At 45.5% G+C, this 23,982-nt stretch overlaps 1 protein-coding gene across 1 annotated transcript in view; it reads right to left on the reverse strand.

The window, feature by feature from the left end:
- The window catches only part of LOC137376721 (amino acid transporter heavy chain SLC3A2-like), a 170,180-nt gene that overhangs the window by 102,156 nt on the left and 44,042 nt on the right, over positions 1 to 23,982 (reverse strand). Inside the window, exons 2-3 of the mRNA XM_068045696.1 lie at positions 18,842 to 19,006; positions 18,638 to 18,741 (exon numbers count right to left, since the gene is read on the reverse strand). Of these exons, the coding sequence (XP_067901797.1) occupies positions 18,638 to 18,741; positions 18,842 to 19,006 (269 nt within the window). The remainder of the gene's footprint in view (positions 1 to 18,637; positions 18,742 to 18,841; positions 19,007 to 23,982) is intronic.

A 23,982-nucleotide genomic window follows, 5' to 3' on the forward strand; every position in this document is an offset into this window, starting at 1 on the left:
AATGTTTGACATATCCCACAAAAAGACAGGCATAACTAGGACCCATGTGGGTACCCATAGCAACACCTTTTACTTGAAGGAAGTGAGTGGGGTTGAAGGAGAAGTTGTTCAAAGTGAGAACAAGTTCAGCCAGGCGGAGGAGGGTGGTGGTGGATGGGAACTAGTTGGCCTCTGTTCAAGGAAGAAGCGGCGAGCCCTCAAACCGTCCTGGTGGGGGACGGAGGTGTATTGCTTTTTGGACTGGAAGAAGGCTTACAGTGGATTTCCCCAGGGGTTTGTATTAGGATCTTTGCTCTTCCTGATGCATATTCGTGACCTAAACTTTGGTGTACAGGGCACAATTTCACAATTTGCTATTGATATGAAAATTGGAAGCATTGTGAACTGTGAGGAAGATAGTGTAGAACTTCAAAATGGGCAGACAAGTGACAGATGAAGTTCAATGCAGAAAAGTGTGAAGTGATTCATTTTGATAAGAAGGGTAATATCACTGGACTAGTAATCCAGCGGCCTAGGCTAATGCTCTGGGGACTTGGGTTTGGATCCCACCACAGCAGATGGTGAAATTTAAATTAAATTTGAATTAAATTAATAAAATCTGGAATTAAAAGCTAGTCTAATGATGACCATAAAACCATTGTCAATTGTTGTAAAAACCCATCTGGTTCACTGATGTCCTTTAGAGAAGGAAATTTGATGTCCTTACCTGGTCTGGCCTACATGTGACTCCAGACCCACAGCAATGTGCTCGACTCTTAAATGCCTCTGAAATGGCCTAGCAAGCCACTCAGTTGTATCAAGCTGCGACCAAGTCTAAGAAAAGGAACGAAACCAGACAGACCACCGAGCATCAACCTCGGCATTGGAAATGACAAAGACAAACCCAGCCCTGTTGACCCTGCAAAGTCTGCCTTACTAACATCTGGGGGGCTTGTGCCAAAATTGGGACAGCTGTCCCATAGAATAGTCAAGCAACATCTTGGCATAGTCATACTCACAGAATCATACCATATAATGTCCCAGACACTACCATCACTGGGTCTGTCCTGCTGGTGGGAGAGGACGCACCCACCAGAGGTGGCGGCACAGTGGTATACAGTCGGGAAGGAGTTGCCCTGGGAGTCCTCAACATTGAGTCCGGACCTCATGAAGTCTCATGGCATCAAATAAAACATGGACAAGGAAACCTCCTGCTGATTACTACCTACCGACCCCCTCGGCTAATGTTGAACACCAATTGGAAGAAGCATTGAGGGTAGCAAGGGCATAGAATGTACTCAGGGTGGGGGACTTGAATGTCCATTACCAAGAGTGGCTCGGTAGCACCAGTACTGGCCAAGTCCCAAAGGACATAACTGTTAGACTGGGTCTGCAGCAGGTAGTGAAGGAAAAACCTACTTGACCTCATCCTCACCAATCTACCTGTCAGAGGTGCATCTGTCGATGACAATATTGGTAGGAGTGACCACCGCACAGTCCTTGTGGAGAGGAAGTCCCACCTTCACGTTGAGGATACCCTCCATTGTGTTGTGTGACACTGCCACTGTACTAAATGGTATAGTTTTTTTTTTGTTTTAGAGATACAGCACTGAAACAGGCCCTTCGGCCCACCGAGTCTGTGCCGACCATCAACCACCCATTTATACTAATGCTACACTAATCCCATATTCCTACCACATCCCCACCTGTCCCTATATTTCCCTACCACCTACCTACACTAGGGGCAATTGCTAATGGCCAATTTACCTATCAACCTGCAAGTCTTTGGCATGTGGGAGGAAACCGGAGCACCCGGAGGAAACCCACGCAAACACAGGGAGAACTTGCAAACTCCACACAGGCAGTACCCAGAATTGAACCCGGGTCACTGGAGCTGTGCGGCTGCGGTGCTAACCACTGCGCCACTGTGCCGCCCTGCGTATAGATTTCAAACAGATCCAGTAGCTCAAAACTGGATGTTCATGAGGTGCTGTGGGTCATCAGCAGCAGCAGAATTGCATTCAACCACAATCTGTAATCTCATGGCCTGGCATATACCACTCTACCATTACCATCAAGCCAGGGTACCAACCCTGGTTCAATGAAGAGTGTAGGAAGGCATGCCAGCAACAGCATCAGGCATACCTAAAAACGAGGTGTCAGCTTGGTGAAGCTATAGCACAGGACTATGTGCATGCCAAATAGCGTAAGCAGCATGCGATAGAGCTAAGCTATCCCACAACCAACAGATCAGATGTAAGCTCTGCAGTCAGCGTGAATGGTGAACAATTAAACAACTAACAGGAGGAGGAGGCTCCACAAATATCCCCATCCTCAATGATGGGGGAGCCCAGCACATCACTGCAGAAGACAAGGCTGATGTATTTGCATCCATCCTCAGCCAGAAGTGCTGAGGGGATGGTCCATCTCGGCCTCCTCCTGAGATCCCCAGCATCACAGATGCCAGTCTTCAGCCAATCTGATACACTCCACATGATATCAAGAAACAGCTGAAGGCACTGGATACTGCAAAGGCTGTGGGCCTTGACAACACTCTGGCAATAGCACTGAAGACTTGTGCCCCTAGCCAAGCTGTCCAGTACAGCTACAACATTGGCATCTACCTGGCAATGTGGAACATTTCCCAGGTATGTCCTGTCCACAAAAAGCAGAACAAATGCAAACCGGTCAATTACCACCTTATCAGTCTACTTTTGATCATAGATACATACATACAACAGCAAACTGATGGAAGGGGTCATCAACAGTGCTATCAAGCAGCACTTGCTCATCAATACCTGCTCACAGATGCTCAGTTTGGGTTCCTCTAGGGCCACTCAGCTTCTCATCTCAATACAGCCTTGTTCCAATCATTTACAAAAGAGCTGAACTCCAGAGGTGAGGTGAGAGTGACTGCCCTTGACATCAAGGTAGTATTTGACTGAGAGTGGCATTATTGAGCCCTACCAAAACTGAAGTCAATGGGAGTCAGGGGGTAAATTCTCTACTGGTTGGAGTCATACCTAGCACAAAGGAAGATGGTTTGGTTATTGGAGGGCAATCATCCAAGCCCCAGGACATCGCTGTAAGAATTCCTCAGGGTAGTATCCTAGACCCAACCATCTTCAGCTGCTTCATCAAGGCCTCCCCTCCATCATAAAGTCAGAAGTGGGGACGGATGTTGTTGATTACAGTGTTCAGTGCCATTTACAACTCCTCTGATACTGAAACAGTCCGTGAACAAATGCAGCAAAACTTGAACAACATTCAGGCTTGGACTGATAAGTGGCAGGTAACATTCGTGGCACACAAGTGCCAGGCAATGAGCAACTTACCATTTCCCCATGTCTTTCAACAGTATTACTATTGCTGAATCCCCCACCATCAACATCCTGGGGGTTACCCTTGGTCAGAAACTGAATTGGACGAGCCATATAATACTGCAACTGCAAGAGCAGGTCAGAAGCTGGGAATTCTGAGGTTAGTAACTCACCTCCTGATCCCCAAAGCCTATCTACCATCTATTAGGCACAAGTCAGGAGTGTGATGGAATACTCTCCACTTGCCTGGATGAGTGTAGCTCCAACAACACTCAGAAGCTCGACACCATCCAGGACAAAGCAGCCCGCTTGATCGGCACCCCATCACCTTAAACATTGACCCCCACCACCACTAGTGCACAGTAGCAGCAATATTTACCATCTACAAGATGCACTGCAGGAACTTGCCAAACCTACTTTGACAGCACCTTCCAAACCATGACCTTTACCACCTAGAAGGACAAGAGTAGAGATACATGGGAACACCACCATCTGCAATTCTCCTCCAAGTCAAAACAGCCTGACTTGGATGCATATTGCCATTCCTTCACTGTCGCTGGGTCAAAATTCTGGAACTCCCTCCCTAACAGCACTGTGAGTGTACCTACACCACATGGATTGCAGCACCGCCTTCTCAAGGGCAATTAAGGATGGGGAATAAATGCTAGCCTTGTCAGTAACGCTCATATCCCAAGAACGAATAAAAAAGATAAGCATCTGAGGAAAAAGGGAATAGAGAGTTATGCTGATAGAGTTAGATGAGGAAAGCCAAGAGGAGGCTCAAGTGGAGCATAAATGCCAGCTTGGACTGGTTGGGCCAAATGGTCTGTTCTGTGCTGTAAATCTTATGTAAGGTAACATCAGAGAACCCTGGTACTATCTCAGTGCTCGTTGCAGCCAGTTCAGTATTGACAAGTGTTCACTTCATTCTGCAGCCAGCATGAGGGAAGTGCTGGCTGTCTTTTAAGTGGCAGAGATGCCCATTATCCAGCTCCTCCGATGAGCGTGCAGCCAATGAGCAGCACTGGCTACATGCCTGCATGATTATAATTAGCAGGCAACACGAATATTACGTGCTGCCTGAGCTGACACTTATGTCCCACCCAACGTGTGACAATTTCTGGACGCAATAAAATTTCTAGGCCAGTATCTACCTCAACTCTGGAAGTGAATTTCACAACCTTACAACTCTGTGTAAGAAACTTACTCCTGCCCTCTGTTCTATATCTTACATTTAATTTTGTGTCCATGGTCTTCTAGACCATTTCAACTACTGGAAACTGTCTGCTTCTATCTACCCTGTTCCATCCTTTCATAATTTTAAACATTTCTGTCATATTGCCCCATAATCTATGCTGATCTAATGAAAAAAGACCCAATTTTCTAGTCTTTTTTCATGTTTGCATTTCTTCATATAAGGTAGCATCCTAATGAATCGTAAGCACCTTTTACATAAGCAATGTCATGAGGCATTTCACAGAAGACAAATGGGAAACGAATATTTAATCAGGAGAAATTAGCAGGAGTGGCCAAGAAATGGGTTTTGAGAAGATTTTAAAGAAGAGGTGGAAAGACAGTGGGGTTTAGAGAAGGAATTCCAGAGATTAGAACCAAGTGCTCTGAGTGCTCTGCCAGCAAATGGGATGAAGGGAGACGGAGATGCCCAAGATAGGTGGGAATTCAGAGGGATTTGAGCTGGAAGGTGGTTTAAAGATAGGGTGGAGTGAGGCCAGTGGGATTTCAGGACTTTTTAAAATTTGAGACATCAAGGAACATGCAGCCAATATAGGTCGGTGAGGGTTTGGACAAACTGGAGCTTATGGTGGGCGGATTATTGTAGACCAGCAAGGAGAGTGTTGAAGTAGTTGAGATCTGGAAGCGACAAAGGCATGTATTGGGGTTTTAGGGGTAAAGTAGCTGAGGTAGAGGTAGGCAAAATTAAGTAGCTGAAACTAAGTGATCTTTGTGATGGAAAAGATACAGCATAAAATTCATGTACTTCGATATTTGGGTGGGGTGGTGGGGGGGGGGGCGTGATTTGTCGTAAGCCCACACCCGTTGGAAAGGAAGTGGGTAAGACACAAAACTCGTCTAGCCACCACATTTCCATGATTGTAGTGTGGCCACAAGTGGCTCCGGCAATACTCAGTCTCCATTTCATGGAGGCGTCCTCTGCACACTCCAGAGGGCCAGGTAGTATTCCGAAACCATATGCATGAAGCAGCCTTCTCTTCTTAAAGGCGCAGTGCCTATAAAAGGGGAAGTTGTAGCAATGCACTGATGGTTACTGGATAATTGGTTTTCAACATTAAGGGAAACGAAATGGCACAGCAAGGGAAGGTTTAGTGGTGCCACCCTGGACGTACTCTGTCGCGAGTTTCAAATCAGGAAGTCATGTTTCCAGTGATGGGCAGGAAGCTCTCCAGACTAGCCTTGCAAAAAGGGAGGGAGCAAGTGGCAAGGGAAGTGAATGCCCACAATGTGGTACCACATACATGGCAGCAGTGTTGAAGAAAGTTTAATGACCTCACTCAGGTGGTCAAGGTGAGTGAATGCCTGTTCATAGCACATCTCTCACCTACCACAGCACACACCTCTTAATCTGCTCAACGCATCACTCACTCAGTAGAACAACCTGACACTCAGGACACATCCCTAACCTCCTTGCTCTGCAATTCACCCACACAGAACTTCCAATCATGCCAGCCGCAGGCATGTAACCCAAACACACTTGACACACAGTCACTGACATTCTGCCCTCTCTACTGCAGAAGGTGGCCCACCATAGGCAAGAGAGACAGCTGAGGGGAGGAGGACCACCAAAGATCCATCCCTCAGCGCTCGAGAACAGATGATGGTGAGGATCATGGGCTCCAGTGCCACAGAGGCACTGGATGACAGTAATTTGATGCCTTATGTGCCTTCTCAAATAATTCTTCACCCTCATCCTGAAAGGTGCCATGAAATGGAAAATGCCCATGGACAGAACGTTGACCATCTGCTTTCCTTCCTACGTCCATTCCCTTACTTCGACCCTACCTTTATGCTTTTATAGAGTCATAGAGTTATACAGCACAGAAACAGGCCCTTCGGCCCATCGTGTCTGTGACGGCCATCAAGCACCAAACTATTCTAATCCCATTTTCCAGCACTTGGCCCATAGCCTTGTATGCTATAAGTAGATAATGCTGGCTGCTTAGCCACAGCAGCCTCATGTCAAAGGTGAGAGCAGGAAGAGAGCTACGAGGAAGATGCCTCGTCACTCAACCCAACACTCGCAACTACCAGCTCAAATACTGGCACTGTGTTTAATTTAGAGGAAATTTAGAATTGGGATCGGCATGTGATGAGTCACCGGGCATGAGCAGGGCAGCCAGGAGAGGGGGATAGGTCAATATGTGTGTGAACTTCCCGTGGGCTAACCCACACAGTGTTGTTTGCATTGCATCTTGCAGGTCTCGGTTTGCAGGAGACCACAGACCCGGAGAGACTGACGATAACCTCTGAGGACGAGGAGCACTCAGAGGATGCAGTGTCCCATGACTCTACTGCACCTTCCACCAGCGCAGATACTTTCATCTCGGTGGGAATCCGCTCGGAGTTACAATCAGAGTCACAATCTGGTGAGAGCACAGCACATGTGCTTGAGCAGCTGGCTGAGGCGGAGACAGCCAAGCCTCTTGATAGTTGGAGGACAGTGGGTGGCCAGGCCCAAGCTGAGTCCCAGACTGATGACAAGCCTCCTACGACAGCAGAAGTTGCAGGGAGAGGTAAAGCAACATCTGGTGGGGATGCCAGAGGCCATGCATAGCCTTGAGCAGATGGTAGAGGAGTCCATCCATGCCATGGCTACTGCCCTGTCCCAGGCCTATGAGCACAAGGCTTCATCCATGGAGAGGTTGCCGATCCTCTTGGAGAACCATATTCCACAGATGAGCTATGACCTGCAAACCTCGCCTGAGCCATGAGTCCACTCAGCTGTGGCAAGGTCCAGCTTCTAGTCCTCCGGTGAGCAGGGAGGTTCCAAGGAGCTTGAGAGGGAGGAGAAAAGGATGCCTCCACATCTTGGGTCTCCCCTCAGGGCGATTCGAATGTGCACATCAGCTCCTCATCCCCTCTGCCAGTGAGCCAAGCTCCAGCAGCCGTGACGCATAAAAACACTCCGGCACCAGTGAAAGAATCCTTCAGGTAGCCTGGCCCTCCAGATGATGGCCGCCAATGTCATCCCAAGCCAAGGAGCATCATGGTCAGCAGCCTGCCTCCAGTCCATCTGCTGTCATAGGGGATGTACCATGCAGGAGTACACATAAACGTATAAAAAAGACACTTTGGCACACGTAGGTATTCACAGGTGAAATGGATATTTCATGTTTATTAAAAGCTCATTGATGCAAATCTTCAGCCTTCATTGATGGATAACTGCATTTCACCATGGCGTGAGTGTAACTACTGCTGTCCCGTCAAATGCCTTACTACATTTGCAAAGTGACAACTGGCATCATTAACATGCCAATGAGCATGATTGTTTTATGTCTTGAATGATGTCATATGGGCACTGGTTGAATTGGATGTTGCCATTCATGCTGGAGGGCAAGATAGTATGGAGGCAAAAAACTTAGCACTACATGCATGAGGGTGCGTTTTGGACAGAAATATATTTATTGCATCTCATGGATTTCGGAAACACTCCATTATAAGCCTCTGCCTTACCTTTCTTGCACGCTGCTCAATATGTCTACCCTCCATCACTCTGCTAGGATCTTCCATGACTGCTTAGCCTTGTGTGCGCTCTGCATCCTCTTTTGTCAGAGGAAGTTTCATGCTCCCATATGTCTTCCTCTGGCAATGCCTCCCCCCTCTGCAGTGCAATGTTATGTAGAACGCAGCAGACCACAGCGATGTGCCCAGCCTTGTGTGGAGCATACTAAAGGACTGCACCAGATCTATCGAGGCAGTGGAACCGCATCTTCAGCATACCAATGGCCTGCTTGATGGTCACGCTGGTGGAGCCGTGACAGGCGTTGTAACACTCTTCCACATCATTGGTAGGCATCAGAAGCCATGTCCTCAGTGGTTAGCCTTTATTCACGATAATTCACCCTTGAAGGCGAGCAGGGGTAGTAAAAAGATGTAGCACCTGGGACTGCTGAAGTGTGAATGAGTCATGGCAGCTTCCTGGGAAGCAGGCACACACTTGTAAGAAGTGCTTTCTGTGGTCTCATATGAGTTATACATTAATGGAATGAAACCCCTTTCTCTTTATGAAGGCGGCTGGTTGATCCTCAACAGCCTTGCTGGCCACCTGTGCTGTCGATCACACCGTGGACCTGTGGGAATCCCGCAATGGCCCCAAATCCAGTGGCCCTCTCAGCCTGACGCTCAGGATCTGTCCTGTAGCACACATTCTTGCCAGCCGTCCTGAACAGAGTATCAGTGACTTCCTCGATGCAGTGGTGCACTGCGGATTGAGAGACCCCACACATGTCCCTGGTGGAACCCTGAAATAATCTAGAGGCATTAAAGCTTAGGGCCACAGTGATCTTCAGGGCCTCAGGCATAGTGTGATCACCATAGGAACGTAGGAGCAGGAGTAGGCCATTCAGCCGATAGAGCCTGCTCCACCATTCAATACGATCATGGCTGGTTATCCACTTCAGTGCCTTTTTCCCACACTATCCCCATATCCCTTTTTATGTCATTGGTATTTAGAAATCTGTCAATCTTTGCTTTAAACATATTCAATATAGGAAAAACCCATTCGTTGCAAATTGAGCAGTGCACAGAGGTCAGTGACGGTCTCTGGACAGCAGCAGTCTTCTCCAGCAGTTCCGTTCAGACATCTGCAGGTATGTCAGGCGAGTTCTATATACTGCCTGCTGTACCTGCGCTCTTTGTTGTGTTCTCGGCTGCTGCTGATCACATCTGGGAGGCTCCTGTTGTGCCGCAGCTGCCTCTTGGGCCCGTCTCTGGCAGATTTGCCTCAGCACAGCATGGGGATCCAAGAAAACAGGATGAGTCATACCCATCTCTATCCTCCTTGATCCTTCAGGTTCCTTCAAAAGTTAAGGTTACCTGTCTCTGCAAAGAGATGTTGGAATTTTTGGTTATGGGAAGCCTACATTAGCTCCATGGTATGATGGATTGATGTTGGACCCGCACCATTTCCAAAAGTGCGAGCCATCATGAGGAAACCAAAAACATTTCAGTGCCCTGCACTGGCCTTCCTAAAGAAAACTACTTCTGCACTTGCCAAGTTTTGCCAACCACCCCTCACAGACACACCACTTGCAGAGTTCTCCCAAACCCCACCCTCACAGACAGTGCAAGTGCAGAGTTCTCCTAAACCCTCCCTCCACAGATGCACCACTTGCAGAGTTCTCCCAAACAACCACTTTCCCCAGATAACGTTAAAGTGAATTACCGTTTCGAGTCACCGAAGACTCTCGCCTCAGTACCGCCGACAGAATCAGAGTGCAGCATTATGGCGTCAAGTTCTGTGGTGGCCGAATCCACACTGATTCTCCATGCCCACCGCGCCCGCCCCCCCAAACCTAAAAACCCTTTTACAGAGGAGCGCAAAATTCAGCCCAGGGTCTCAAGCTGTTGAGGCATTGTTTTGGCGGTTTTGTCTTGATACCATTGATGCCCGATTGAGAAGGTTCCAGCAGTGCTTTTTCCAACAGAGGATACTCAGTGAAATGGGAAGACAGGTGAACAAACTCCAGCATCCTCACTGAAGCCAATTCCTCCAGCATCGCAACTATGATCATGCAAAATCAGGTCAGCCAGTTTTGATGTTGCATCCGCGTGCCAAATAATCGGCTTCCAAAGCAGATCGTCTTTTCACAACTTGTGGATGGAACCCAATCTCGAGGAGGACAGAAAAAATCTGTTACGGACACTCTGAAGGTCTCATCAAAAGCTGGCAAATTGACGTTGGTACATGGGTGGAACTTGCCGTGAACTGCCATGTGGCAATGCCTCATCCAATAAGCCACAACACAGTTGGAACGTGACCGTATAAACTCTGCCGCGGTGAAGCGCAAAAGCCGAAGAGAGGGCAAGAACCTGGATCCAGAACCTCCGTCCCTCAGGCCATCACTTATCCTTTCTGTGCAAAGACCTGTGCTTCCAGGATTGGCCTGCTGAGGCCATGAACCCTGGCGGACCTCATCCTCGTTTTGAGTGACTGACGATGACAACGATGACACAGCAGTTACCACAGGCAAGTGATCTGCACTTTCACTAATATGACTACTGTTAGTTAAAGTCTAAGGTTGTACCTCAATATTAGATGTTGTTTCCTCATCTGAAATAGTATCCACACACACAGGAATCTCTAATTGTTGTTAAAGTGGGTTGAGGGTTCATATTCTTCCTAAGATTCATAATTTCAGAACATTGGGCGGCACAGTGGCGCAGTGGTTAGCACCGCAGCCTCACAGCTCCAGCGACCCGGGTTCAATTCTGGGTACTGCCTGTGTGGAGTTTGCAAGTTCTCCCTCTGTCTGCGTGGGTTTCCTCCGGGTGCTCCGGTTTCCTCCCACAACCAAAAGACTTGCAGGTTGATAGGTAAATTGGCCATTATAAATTGCCCCTAGTACAGGGAGGTGGGAAGGGAATATAGGGACAGGTGAGGATGTGGTAGGAATATGGGATTACAAAGGACAGTACAGCACAGGAACAGGCCATTCGGCCCTCCAAGACTGCGCCGATCTTGATGCCTGCCGAGACTAACATCTTCTGCACTTTCGGGGCCCACGTCCCTCTATTCCCTTCCTATTCATATATTTGTCAAGATGTCTCTTAAACATCGCTATCGTATCTGCTTCCACCATCTCCCCTGGCAGCAAGTTCCAGGCACTCACCACCCTCTGTGTAAAAAAAACTTGCCTCGCACATCCCCTCTAAGCTTTGCCCCTCGCACCTTAAACCTATGTCCCCGAGTAACTGACTCTTCCACCCTGGGAGAAAGCTTCTGACTATCCACTCTGTCCCTGCCGCTCATAACTTTGTAAACCTCTATCATGTCACCCCTCCACCTCCGTCGTTCCAGTGAAAACAATCAGAGTTTTTCCAACCTCTCCTCATAGCTAATGCCCTCCAGACCAGGCAACATCCTGGTAAACCTCCTCTGTACCCTCTCCAAAGCCTCCACGTCCTTCTGGTAGTGTGGCGATCAGAATTGCACGCAATATTCTAAGTGTGGCCTAACTAAGGTTCTGTACAGCTGCAACATGACTTGCCAATTTTTAGACTCTATGCCCCGACCGATGAAGGCAAGCATGCCGTATGCCTTCTTGACTACCTTATCCACCTGCATTGCCACTTTCAGTGACCTGTGGACCTGTACACCCAGATCTCTCTGCCTGTTAATACTCCTAAGGGTTCTGCCATTTACTGTATACCTCCCACCTGCATTAGACCTTCCAAAATGCATTACCTCACATTTGTCCGGATTAAACTCCATCTGCCATTTCTCCACCCAAGTCTCCAACCGATCTATATCCTGCTGTATCCTCTGACAAACCTCATCATTATCCGCAACTCCACCAACCTTTGTGTCGTCCGCAAACTTACTAATCAGACCAACTACATTTTCCTCCAAATCATTTATATATACTACGAACAGCAAAGGTTCCAGCACTGATCCCTGCGGAACACCACTAGTCAGATCCCTCCATTCAGAAAAACACCCATCCACTGTTACCCTCTGTCTTCTATGACTGAGCCAGTTCTGTATCCATCTTGCCAGCTCAGCTCTGATCCCGTGTGACCACCTTTTGCACCAGTCTGCCATGCGGGACCTTGTCAAAAGCTTTACTAAAGTCCATATAGACAACATCCACCGCCCTTCCCTCATCAATCATCTTCGTCACTTCCTCAAAAAACTCAATCAAATTAGTAAGACACGACCTCCCCTTCACAAAACCATGCTGTCTCTCGCTAATAAGTTCGTTTGTTTCCAAATGGGAGTAAATCCTGTCCCAAAGAATCCTCTCTAATAGTTTCCCTACCACTGACGTAAGGCTCACCGGCCTATAATTTCCTGGATTATCCTTACCACCCTTCTTAAACAAAGGAACAACATTGGCTATTGTCCAGTCCTCTGGGACCTCACCTGTAGCCAATGAGGATGTTAAGATTTCTGTCAAGGCCCCAGCAATCTCTTCCCTTGCCTCCCTCAGTATTCTGGGGTAGATCCCATCAGGCCCTGGGGACTTATCTACCCTTAATGCTTTGCAAGACACCCAACACCTCCTCCTTTTTGATAATGAGATGACTGAGACTATCTGCACTCCCTTCCCTAAGCTCATCATCCACCAAGTCCTTCTCCTTGGTGAATACTGATGCAAAGTACTCATTTAGCATCTCGCCCATTTCCTCTGGCTCCACGCATAGATTCCCCTTTCTGCCCTTGAGCGGGCCAACCCTTTCCCTGGTTACCCTCTTGCTCTTTATATATGTATAAAAAGCCTTGGGATTTTCCTTAATCCTGTTGGCCAATGACTTTTCATGACCCCTTTTAGCCCTCCTAACTCCTTGCTTAAGTTCCTTCCTACTGTCTTTATATTCCTCAAGTGCTTCATCTGTTCCTAACTTTCCAGCCCTTACAAATGCTTTCTTTTTCTTTTTGACTAGGCTCACAATATCCCGTGTTATCCAAGCTTCCTGAAACTTGCCAAACTTGTCTTTCTTCCTCACAGGAGCATGCTGGTCCTGGATTCTAATCAGCCGACGTTTGAAAGACTCCCACATGTCAGATGTTGATTTACCCTCAAACAGCCGCCCCCAATCTAAATTCTTCAGTTCCTGCCTAATATTGTTATAATTAGCCTTCCCGCAATTTAGCACCTTAACCCCGAGGACTATTCTTATCCTTATCCACAAGTACCTTAAAACTTATGGAATTATGGTTGCTGTTCTCGAAATGCTCCCCCACTGAAACTTCGACCACCTGGCCGGGATCATTCCCCAATACCAGGTCCAGAATGGCCCCATCCCTAGTTGGACTATCTACATACTGTTTCAAGAAGCCCTCCTGGATGCTCCTCACAAATTCTGCCCCATCCAAGCCCCTAGCACCAAGTGAGTCCCAGTGTAGGATTAGTATAAAATGGGTGGTTAATGATCGGCACAGACTCGGTGGGCGAAGGGCCTGTTTCAGTGCTGTATCTCTAAATCTAAAAAACATCTTTTGTCTGAAATCTGTTTTAGTTTTGGATGTTAAATGTTTGCCTATCTGTATATCAATGTTACATTTACCCTCATATTATCGTTCTAGTTGGAGGAGAAGTTTAATCTTCTCTTCAGTCCTTTAACCTTCTTGGGGGGTTATTTTTTTTCTACTCCTTTAATAGTTTATACCTCAGTGTGAAGATGACATTTATGCCGGCCTGGTCCTCTTTGGGATTTGAATTTTAATGAGCAGATAGTACTTAAAAATTCTCCCCAGTATAACTTCATGCTTCCTTCCATTACATTTCATGTAGTGACAAGCCACTGAGTGATATTCCCCCTCCTTCCCACATTTGTTGCAGATTGTTAAATCTTATTAATAAAATGTTCATTTTTAATGTGCTTCCTAAAAACACTAATAGAATTAAAAATCTCCTGGTAAGAGGTGCACATCAAATAGTTGGTAATGGATCCTAATTGCGTTGGTTCCTTCCACCACTCTGCTTGGGGGTGGGGGGGCACAACAATACCTTCATTAAATGTTCCTCCCACCACATGCAGTTCATCATTAAAAGTATTAAAAACATTAAGATTATTAAAATTAGTAAATTGGTTAAGCTTATACCCTGGGAAAATTTTGAGGCTCGAATTATAAAAAGTTAAATTAAAATTATCAAGCGATTGAGACCCAGAACCTCCATCATTGTCCTTGAGGCACACTGTTTCTTGATAGGGTTACTCTTACTCTCACTATCAGATGTAAAATGAATATTTATTTTCTTAAAAACTTTGAGCCCTGGTAAAAGATGTAATTAAGTCCGCCTTATGCATTTGTGGAGATGAGGATGTTAAAATGGGCATAGCTAAGCTGGCAGGTGCAGCACTAGTTCCATCCTGGCCAAAGCACTTCTCGCATTTAACATCCCTGGCTGCTGTAGTGCCACTTTATGCAGACACACCTGCAGAGTTGAAGTGCTGCTGGCCACTTCCCAGTAACCCCTTAGGTGACTGGATTGGTGCACGCAGATATATTTCCTGCGTGCGCCTGTAGAGGTTTAAGGAGCAAGCTGTGTCAGCTTGACTACTAAAATTGGCCAATGGATGTACAGTGAATGCCTTCCTTATTCACTCGTGGAACAACAAGTGTTAGCGAGCAAGATGGGCCCTGTTTTGGGGCTATTTAAAGGGCTACTGAACAATTTGCAACTGAGGTGCTTTTGACTTGCTTGTCCTCAGGCAAAGTTGGTGGAAGCACTGTGGTGAGTTGCTGGAGGAGTTTGAAGGTTTCTGCCCACCACAGAAAAGCAGAGAATTACTTTGCCTTGCATTAGTAAGGAGACAGTAGAGTCATAGAGTTATACAGCACAGAAACAGGCCCTTTGGCCACTTGCTGTGCAACATGAGCAGGACACGCAGAGGAGGAAGCAGAGAGAGGAAAATCTGTGAGGAGGGAGGAGAAGAAGGACTCTCAATAGAAGGCCCTACCCTGGGAGGGTCTTCTGGGAGCACCGCTGCTTTGGGATGAGCCAGGAGCAGTGCCTCAGAAGGCTTTGCTTTACTGCGGAGGTAGTGATGAAGTTGTGTCACCTCCTTCACAAAGAATTGGAGCCTCAGATCATGGCAGAAATGACCTACCGGTGCCTGTGATCTTTCCTTTGCAACCCCTTCCTGGCAACAACTGATGACTATAACAACGTGTCACAATTTGTCATCCACAGAAGTACCCAGGAGATGACAAAGACACTGTAGAGGAGGAGGGGGGACTTCATCCCCTTCTCTCTGAATAGGGAAGGCTAGGATGTCAGGGCACGTCGGTTTGCCAGGATAACAAGCTTCCTGATGGTGCAGGGTACTATTGACTGCACACATGTGTCTCTGCGGGCCTCTACATCAACGGGGAGCTATATTGCAACCGCAAGGGCTGCCACTTAGTCTATGTGCAGTTGATGTGCAACAACACCAAGAAATTCATCTCGATGCATGCCTACTATCCTGGCAGCACCCAAGATGCCTCCAAGACATACAGAAGGATGGCTGCCTGATGACAAGGGATACTCCCTCCACGCATGGCTCATGAACCCTTTCTGCCATTCTATCACATGTGGTCAGAGGGCCTTCAATAAGAGCTGTGCAGCCATGTGCAACACTGTGGGGCATGCCATCAGATTCCTGAAGTAAAGGTTTTGCTGCTTAGATCGCTTGGAGGGTGGGGGGGTGGGGGTTGTATCTCTGCAGTACACATCCAAGAGGGTGTCCAAGTTTGTGGTGGTGTGCTGCTTCCTCCACAACATTCGTAATAATGAGGGCTCAGCCACTACCTCCTGGGATCCGGAGGCCACCTTTGGAAGGGGAAGAAGGAAGGAGACCACATGTAACAGGGTGGATCGAGGGAGACTGCATAGTGAAGCTTCGCTTCAGGTAAAAGGAACTTCCACACCATTCCCTGACAGTACATCCATTTCAGACTGTCCATCACAATGTCCCCTTGACTTAGATCACTCAATAAAGGCCAGTAAAAACCTTCACATAACAACTTTATCCAGAAATATATTAATAATAAGAACTAATCACCCTTGTGCATGTTCTATTTCAGAAATCCAGGTGATAAAGGTTGGAACTGTAGCCTATCTGCACACTTTTATAAGCTTTTATTTTCAGAGATACACATTATAAACATACACCTCCGAACTCACCAACGCCAATTGCAGTCTGTTCTTACTTATAGGAGCACAAGTGAATCCTCAGTTAATTCCCATCACCTGCATGCAATTAAACACAATTAATATACAGTGTTGTGGAGAGGTGGTGAGGGATGTGGGTGCTTCCCACTGTTCATCTCAAAACTGACTGCAGTTGTGATCTGTTTAAAATGATGAGTTAGCCCTTGAATGTTTTACTTGCCAAATAACCAGGCAGTGACTGGTTTTCTTGTAGGTTAAAAACAGACGAATGACTATTTATTGAACAATGTTCATTCCCTGAAATGTTGGCAACACCTCTCATGTATGCACTCACTCTCGCATGCACTCTCGAGAAGATAGATAAGAGTTCAAGCTGTGGTGGGTATTCATGGTTTATGGTAAACCTGTTGAACCTTCTAAGTAGGACAGTCCTTTTAAAGGTGCAGGCCTTGGTTGTTTGTAGTCTTGAACTTGTTGAGGTGTTGTACATTTCTTGTGGTTAACATTTCACACTGTAGGTGGTGGTCATTTTCAATTCTCTGCTGCACCAAGTTGATGTGTAGAATTAGCAGCAGGGCTTCTTCTTCTTTAGGCTGGATCTTTCCACAGCTCCTGGCTGGGCTTCTCTGTGATCTCTTCCTCTCTCTCCAGAGGGTTACCTTTTAAGGTCAAAATCCATCAGAGTCCGTTAGTAGACGCATGACCTTCTCCCTTGGTGTGACCACACAATGGACCTGGATGTGGAATCCATGGCTATTTACTAATGTCTGGATGAATATCATTGTTATGCTGTGTATACTTCACACCTTCTTTGTCTTAGAAGAAAACCATTCAATTCAGGAATGTGTCTTGATGGTTTTAGGATGGGTGCAGTTGACACCTTAGTCTGGACTGTATCCTTTTGTCCTTTCAAGACAGTGAGGCAGTTTTTGAATATACAGGTCAGATCATCTGACCTTCGGCAACCATCTTTTGCAGCACATTGTCTAGTCAATTTCAAAGACTCTATATTGAATAAGGTTTACATCTTAAAGTAGGAATATATGTCTTTGCTAGGCATGATAACAGTTAGTGGATCCCCTTAGTGCCTGTCTTGCGAGTGCCCTTGCCTGTCCTTGTACTCTCTCTACACATGGCTCTTGATCCCCTTCCACCATACCATCACATAAGGTCAGGGGGCCTTTAGCAAGAGCTATGGAACAAATGGCTGCAGCATGGCTGGTAGAAACTGCTGACATTTATTGGTAGAGACTGCAGATGGCTGTGGAGGATGCTCTCAAGCAGCTCTTATCCTTAAAGGCCCGGCTTTGGACTGCACCACCTCAACATGGTTGACAGCTGGTTGGCTGAGAGGCAACAGCAAGGGCACTTGACAGAGTGGCAGGGGTGGGAGCACAAATGCTGCCATCCTGATAGAGGACAGCAGATACCTGCTCCATGGTGCCACTTCCACTCCCACACAAGTGGTGCCTCAGCATCCCTTGTAATCTGCTGGAGTAGAGATTGCTGGATTGCAGTGCGAGCCTGCATGCTCTGTTGAACACTGAGATCATCATCTATGATAGCAGCAGTCTGTGTCTGGTTCGTAACTGTCAGCCTGAATGCCAGCAACCAGGGATCTCATTATCTCTATCTGTGCTGCAGTGGAGGCTGAGGCAGCAGTCAACAGATGCTCCATCATAGGTTTTCGGGGAATGCTATCATGGAGGTGCTCTTCACTTCCACGGTGGAAAGGATGGGCTCTAAGCTTTGCGTAATGCCCTGTGCCACAGTGGAGCTGGAATCCTCAATGCTCCTAGCCAGTGACTCGGCTACCTAACAGGCCTGTCAGTTCACCAAGCATCTCAGTGTACATGTTCATTAGTGTTTTCCTATGGTCCTCCCCGTCATAACTGGCCCTTCCATGGGAGATTAAGAAACTGCCCCAGCACTCTGCTCAATCCTGACAGGATTGTTTCAACCTAATTCAACACTTCACCCCAGAGACCCAGTCCCCTTGATTAGGAATGATTATCTCCACTGTAATATGTAAAACTGTATAACTATATACAATCCCCAGTGCAGCTGCAAGTGCTGTGAAATGTATATTACAGCATATATTTTGTCAAACGCAGTTCTGAAGCAGCATGTAAACATCTTCTACAACATAGATTAAACAAAGTATACATTCCAACTCTCAGTAAGCAATTATCACAAGTAAACCACATTTAAACTATCCCATAAAAACTTAAATATTCTAGTTTAAAAAATTCAGGATCCAACAAAATTTAAATATACTGTATTAGGAGGAACTTATTACAAAGTAGCTCTTACCAAATTTTTCTCTAAATTGGCTGTTCTCATTCTGATGAAGATTCCATCCACACCCTTGCTGAGCCAGAAGCGGAAATGTGACTGGAGAAGTTTGAAGAGTCATTGCCTGTTGTTATATGTAATTTAATCTAACACAATTTCATTAAAAAGTGAAATTTTTTTTACCAATAAATCATCCATCATTTCGTGATTATGGAAATCAATGTGAGACCAAGTATACTCTTCAATTCCTTCAGGATTTGGAGTAAGATCAAGGATGATCTTAATATCTACAACACACAAAAAAAATGAGAAAAGGAGGAGTCTTGAGAAGTCAGATAGGTTTCCACAGAAATATAACATCAGAATGTACATAAGACAGAGACATACCAGATCTTGCAGCTGTTTTTAACAAAGGTTTTAATTCATGGACATTACCAAATCCTCCTTCAACTAATTTCCAATCACTTGTGTTAGCCTTACTTCTGTGAATGGGCACAATGATAATAGCAGCCACATTCAACGTCACGATGTAATTTATCTGCCGTTGAATTCCTATAAAAAAAAAGAAAATTTTCTAAATATCATATTTGATTGGCTCAAAACTGCAAGAGCAGAATATTGATAGTTTTCATCAAATCATTTAAAATGCAGTCTAAATCTGTTGAAAAGACAAGTACAAAATATTCCAAGGGCTTAAATGGCACCTCTCAACACTGGAAAATATTCAGACTAACAAAACATTTAAATTTTCTTTTTTTTGCAGTTACATTGAAAGCTCTGTCAAAAGCAAATTACTATTTTGAATTAAAAACAAGAAATGCTGGAACCACTCAGCAGGTCTGGCAGCATCTGTGGAAAGGGAAACAGAGTTAACGTTTCGGGTCAGTGACCCAGTTCCGAAGAAGAGCTAAACTAAACTAAAGGGTCACTGACCCGAAACGTTAACTCTGCTTCTCTTTCCACAGATGCTGCCAGACCTGCTGAGTGGTTCCAGCATTTCTTGTTTTTATTTCAGATTTCCAGCATCCGCAGTATTTTGCTTTTATTTTACTATTATGAATAATAGGCTTGATTTCAGCAAAATAAAGCTTAAATAATAATACATTCTCAAGGGCAATTAGGGATGGGCAATAAATGCTGGCCCAGCCAGTCACGTCCACATCCCAGGAACGAATTAAAAACATGGTAGATTTTCAAACGACTTTCTATGTTGTTGGGTTTACAATAATGGTATAGGAAAAATATTGTAGCTTGTGGAAAGACCCACAACACGGTCTACTTGAATTTCAAAAATATTTCTCAATATTTGGCACAACAGACTAATATTTCCACATAAAACAGTAAAAACTGGGCATCAACAAGAAATTAGCTGAAGGGTAGAAAGTTGGGGTTGCTAGCTGGAGGAGTGATGTTGAAGTGGAGGGGTACTAAAGGAACAATGTTGCAATCCATATTGTTTAAAATTTAGATTTACAACTTGGATTCAGAATCTCAAACCAAATGGTCAACATGGTCTGCACTGAGTGCTGCTGGAGGGCACAGAGTGTGAAGATGGGAGTTTGGTAATTGAAGGACTTCGGTAAGGAGGGGAACTATAAATTAAGAAGAAAACAAATTTGAGTGCACAGAATGTACAGTGGGAGTTTGGTGTGTGAGGGAGGGGCTCCTTTCTTTCTTCTATCTTTTTCCAGCCACCAGTAACTGCCTCTATCTTTGGTACAGGGGAAAAGGTTGATTGGTGAGTAACTGGTAAGTAAGATTACTTCTCATTGTAATAAAAAGTTTTTATCATTGGATAGACATATGGATGAAAATGGAATAGTGTAGGTCAGATGGTTTCACAGGTCGGCGCAACATCGAGGGCCGAAGGGCCTGTACTGCGCTGTAATATTCTAATTCTAATTCTAAAGTTACGTTATGGCCAGTCAGCTCGGCCAAGTGCAATGTACGTCCTGCGGTATATAGGAAGTCATGGACGCATCACGTGTCCTAGACGAACACACCTGCAGTCAGTGTCACTGGCTGCAAAAGTTTGAGCTCCTGGTTTCAGAACTCAAGCGGCAGCTGGAGTCACTGTTGTGCATCAGCGAGGCAGAGGATGACATGGACAGCAGTTTAGGGAGGTGGTCGCACCGCAGATTAGGACCATGCAGGCACAAAGGGAATGAGTGATCGCCAGGCAGTCTAAAAGAACCAGGCAGGCAGTGCAGGAGTCCCTGAGTTTATCTTGCTTGCTAATTGGTTTTCCATTTTGGATATTGGCGAGGGCAATGGTTCCTCGGGGGAGTGCAGTCAGAGCAAAGTCCGTGGCACCCAAGTGTGGCTCAGCTGCAAAGGAGGGGAGGAAGATGATTGGAAGAGCAATAATGATAGGGGATTCGATAGTCAGGGGATCAGACAGGCGTTTCTGCGGCAGTAAACGTGACTCCAGGATGGTGTGTTGCCTCCCTGGTGCTAGGGTCAAGGATGTCACGGACGGCTGCTGGACATCCTTCTGGGGGAGGGTGAACAGCCAGAGGTCGTGGTCCACATTGGTACCAATGACATAACTGGGAAGACGGATGAGATCCTGAAAGCAGATTTTAGGGAGTTAGGAAGGAAATTAACAAGCAGGACCTCCAAAGCAGTAATCTCAGGATTACTCCCAGTGCCGCATGCCAGAGAGCATAGGAATAGGAGAATTGTTCGATTGAACATGTGGCTGGAGAATTGGTGTAGGAGGGAGGGCATCAGATTTCTGAGACACAGGGATCGGCGGGACCTGTACAAGATGGACAGGCTACACCTTATCAGGACTGGAACTAACATCCATGCAGGGAGATTTGCTAGTGCTGTTGGGGAAGGTTTAAACTAGATTGTCAGGGGGATGGGAACCTGAGGGGTAGCTCAAATTGGAAGGAAGACTAGCTGGTAACAGGAGGTTGAAAAGTAGCAAGTGACATTAGAAGGCAGGCAAAACAAAGGCAAGCATCAACTACGCTGAGAATGCAGAATGTCAAGAAGACAAGGTTAAGAGCACCCTACCTGAATGCATGCAGCATTCGCAATAAGGCTTAAAGGCACAAAGAGAGGTAAATGGGTATGATCTAATTGCCATAACAGAAATGTGGCTACAGCGTGACGAAGACTGGGAACTGAATATTCAAGGTTATTCGACATTTAGGAAGGCAAAAAGGAAAAGGCTGAAATTAGTAAGGGAGGATCTCAAATTGGAAGAACAAAATGTGGAATCTGTTTGGGTAGAGCTCAGGAACAGCAAGGGGCAGCAAACATTGGTAGGAGTTGTTTATAGACCACCAAACAGTAGTGGTAGTGTGGGGCATGGCATTAATCATGTAGCATGGGTAATACAATAATGATGGGTGAGTTCAATCTGCATATAGACTGGGTAAACCTAATGAGCACTAATGTTGTGGAGAATGAGTTTCTGGAGTGTGTCAGGGATGTTTTTCTAGAGCAGTATGTTGAGGAACTGACTAGAGAACAGGCTATTTTAGATTTACTATTACGTAATGACAAAGGGCTAATGAATAATTGTGCTGTAAAAGAACCTTTAGGGATGAGTGACAATAATATGATAGAATTTTACATTATGTTTGAAAGTGAGGTAGTTCAATCTGAAACCAGGGTGTTAAATTTGAACAAAAGAAATTATGAAGGTGTGAGGGGCAAATTGGCTGAGGTGGATTGGGAAAGTACATTAAAAGGTATGACAGTACATAGGAAATGGGTAGTCTTTAAAGAATTATTACATAATTTACAGCAACTATACATTCCTTCAAGGTACAAAAACCCCAAAAGAAAAGCAGCCAACCGTGTTTAACAAAGGAAGTTAAGGACTGTATAAGATTAAAAGAAAAGGCCTATAAAGTTGCCAGAAATATTAGTAAACTTGAGGATTGGGAGGATTTTAGAATGCAGCAAAGGAGTACCAAGAAACTGCTGAAGAAAGGGAAAATAGAATATGAATGTAAGCTAGCAAAAAATATAAAAACTGACTGTAAAAGTTTCTATAGGGACGTAAAAAAAGAAATGTTTGGCTAAGACAAATGTGGGTCCATTACAGGCAGAGTCAGGAGAATTTATAATGGGGAATAGAGAAATGGCAGAGAAGCTAAATGATTACTTTGTGTCTGTCTTCATTGAGGAAGATAAAAGAAATCTCCCAGAATTAGAGATCCAAGAGATGAGGGAGAATGAGGAATTGAAGGAAATTAGTATTAGCAAGAAGGCTGTATTGGAGAAATTAATGGGACTGAAGTTTGATAAGCCCCCAGGACCTGATATTCTACATGCCAGAGTTTTGAAAGAGGTAGCTATGGAGATAGTGGATGCATTGGTGAACATCTTCCAAAATTCTATAGATTCTGGAGCGGTTCCTACAGATTGGAAGGTAGTAAATGTCACCCCACAATTTAAGAAGTGAGGAAGAGAGAAAACAGGGAATTACAGATCTGTTGGCATTACATGGGAAAATGCTAGAATCTATTCTAAAGGATGTGATAAATGGACACTTGGATAATAATGATCTGATTGGACATAATCAAAGTGGATTTATGAATGGGAAATCATGTTTGATGAACCTGTTGGGAGTTTTCTGAGGATGTTACTAACAGAATTGATAAAGGGGAGTCAGTGGATGTGGTATGCTTCGATTTTCAAAAGGCCTTTGATAAAGTCCCCCACAGGAGGTTGGTTCGCCAAATTAAAGCACTTTGGATAGGAGGTAATATACTGGCACGGATTAAGGATTGGTTAATAGGCAGAAAACAGGGAATAGGAATGAACGGGTCATTCTCATGTTGGCAGGTTGTGACTAGTGGGGTACGATAGGGATCAGCACTTGGGCCGCAGCTGTTCAAAATATATATCAATGACTTGGATGTGGGAACCAAATGTAGTATTTCCAAGTTCGCAGATGACACAAAACTAGGTGGGAATGTGTGTTGTGAGGAAGATGCAAAGCGGCTTCAAGGGGATTTGGACAGACTTAGTGAGTGGGCAAGAACGTGGCAGATGGAATATAATGTGGAAAAATGTGAGGTTATCCACTTTGGTAGGAGGAATCGATGTGCAGAGTATTTCTTAAATGGTAAGAGATTAGAAAGTGTAGATGTGCAAAGGGACTTGGGTGTCCTTGTCGATAAATCACTGAAAGCTAACATGCAGGTGCAGCAAGCAATTAAGAAGGATAATGGTAAATTCACCTTTATCACAAGAGAATTTGAGTGCAGGGGCAGCGAAGTCTTGCTTCAATTGTATAGAACCTTGGTTAGACCACACCTGAAGTACTGTGTGCAGTTTTGCTCCCCTTACCTTAGGAAGGATATCATTGCCGTAGAGGGAGTGCAACAAAGGTGCACCAGACTTGTTCCAGAATGGCGAGTTTGTCCTATGAAGAGAGATTGGGGAAACTGGGCCTTTATTCTCTAAAGTTTCGAAGAATGAGAGGTGATCTCATTGAAACCTACAAAATACTTAAAGGGATAGACAGGTTAGATGCAGGTAAGATGTTTCCCCTTGTTGGG

Source organism: Heterodontus francisci, chromosome 13, assembly GCF_036365525.1.
Source record: "Heterodontus francisci isolate sHetFra1 chromosome 13, sHetFra1.hap1, whole genome shotgun sequence".
Lineage (NCBI taxonomy): Eukaryota > Metazoa > Chordata > Chondrichthyes > Heterodontiformes > Heterodontidae > Heterodontus > Heterodontus francisci.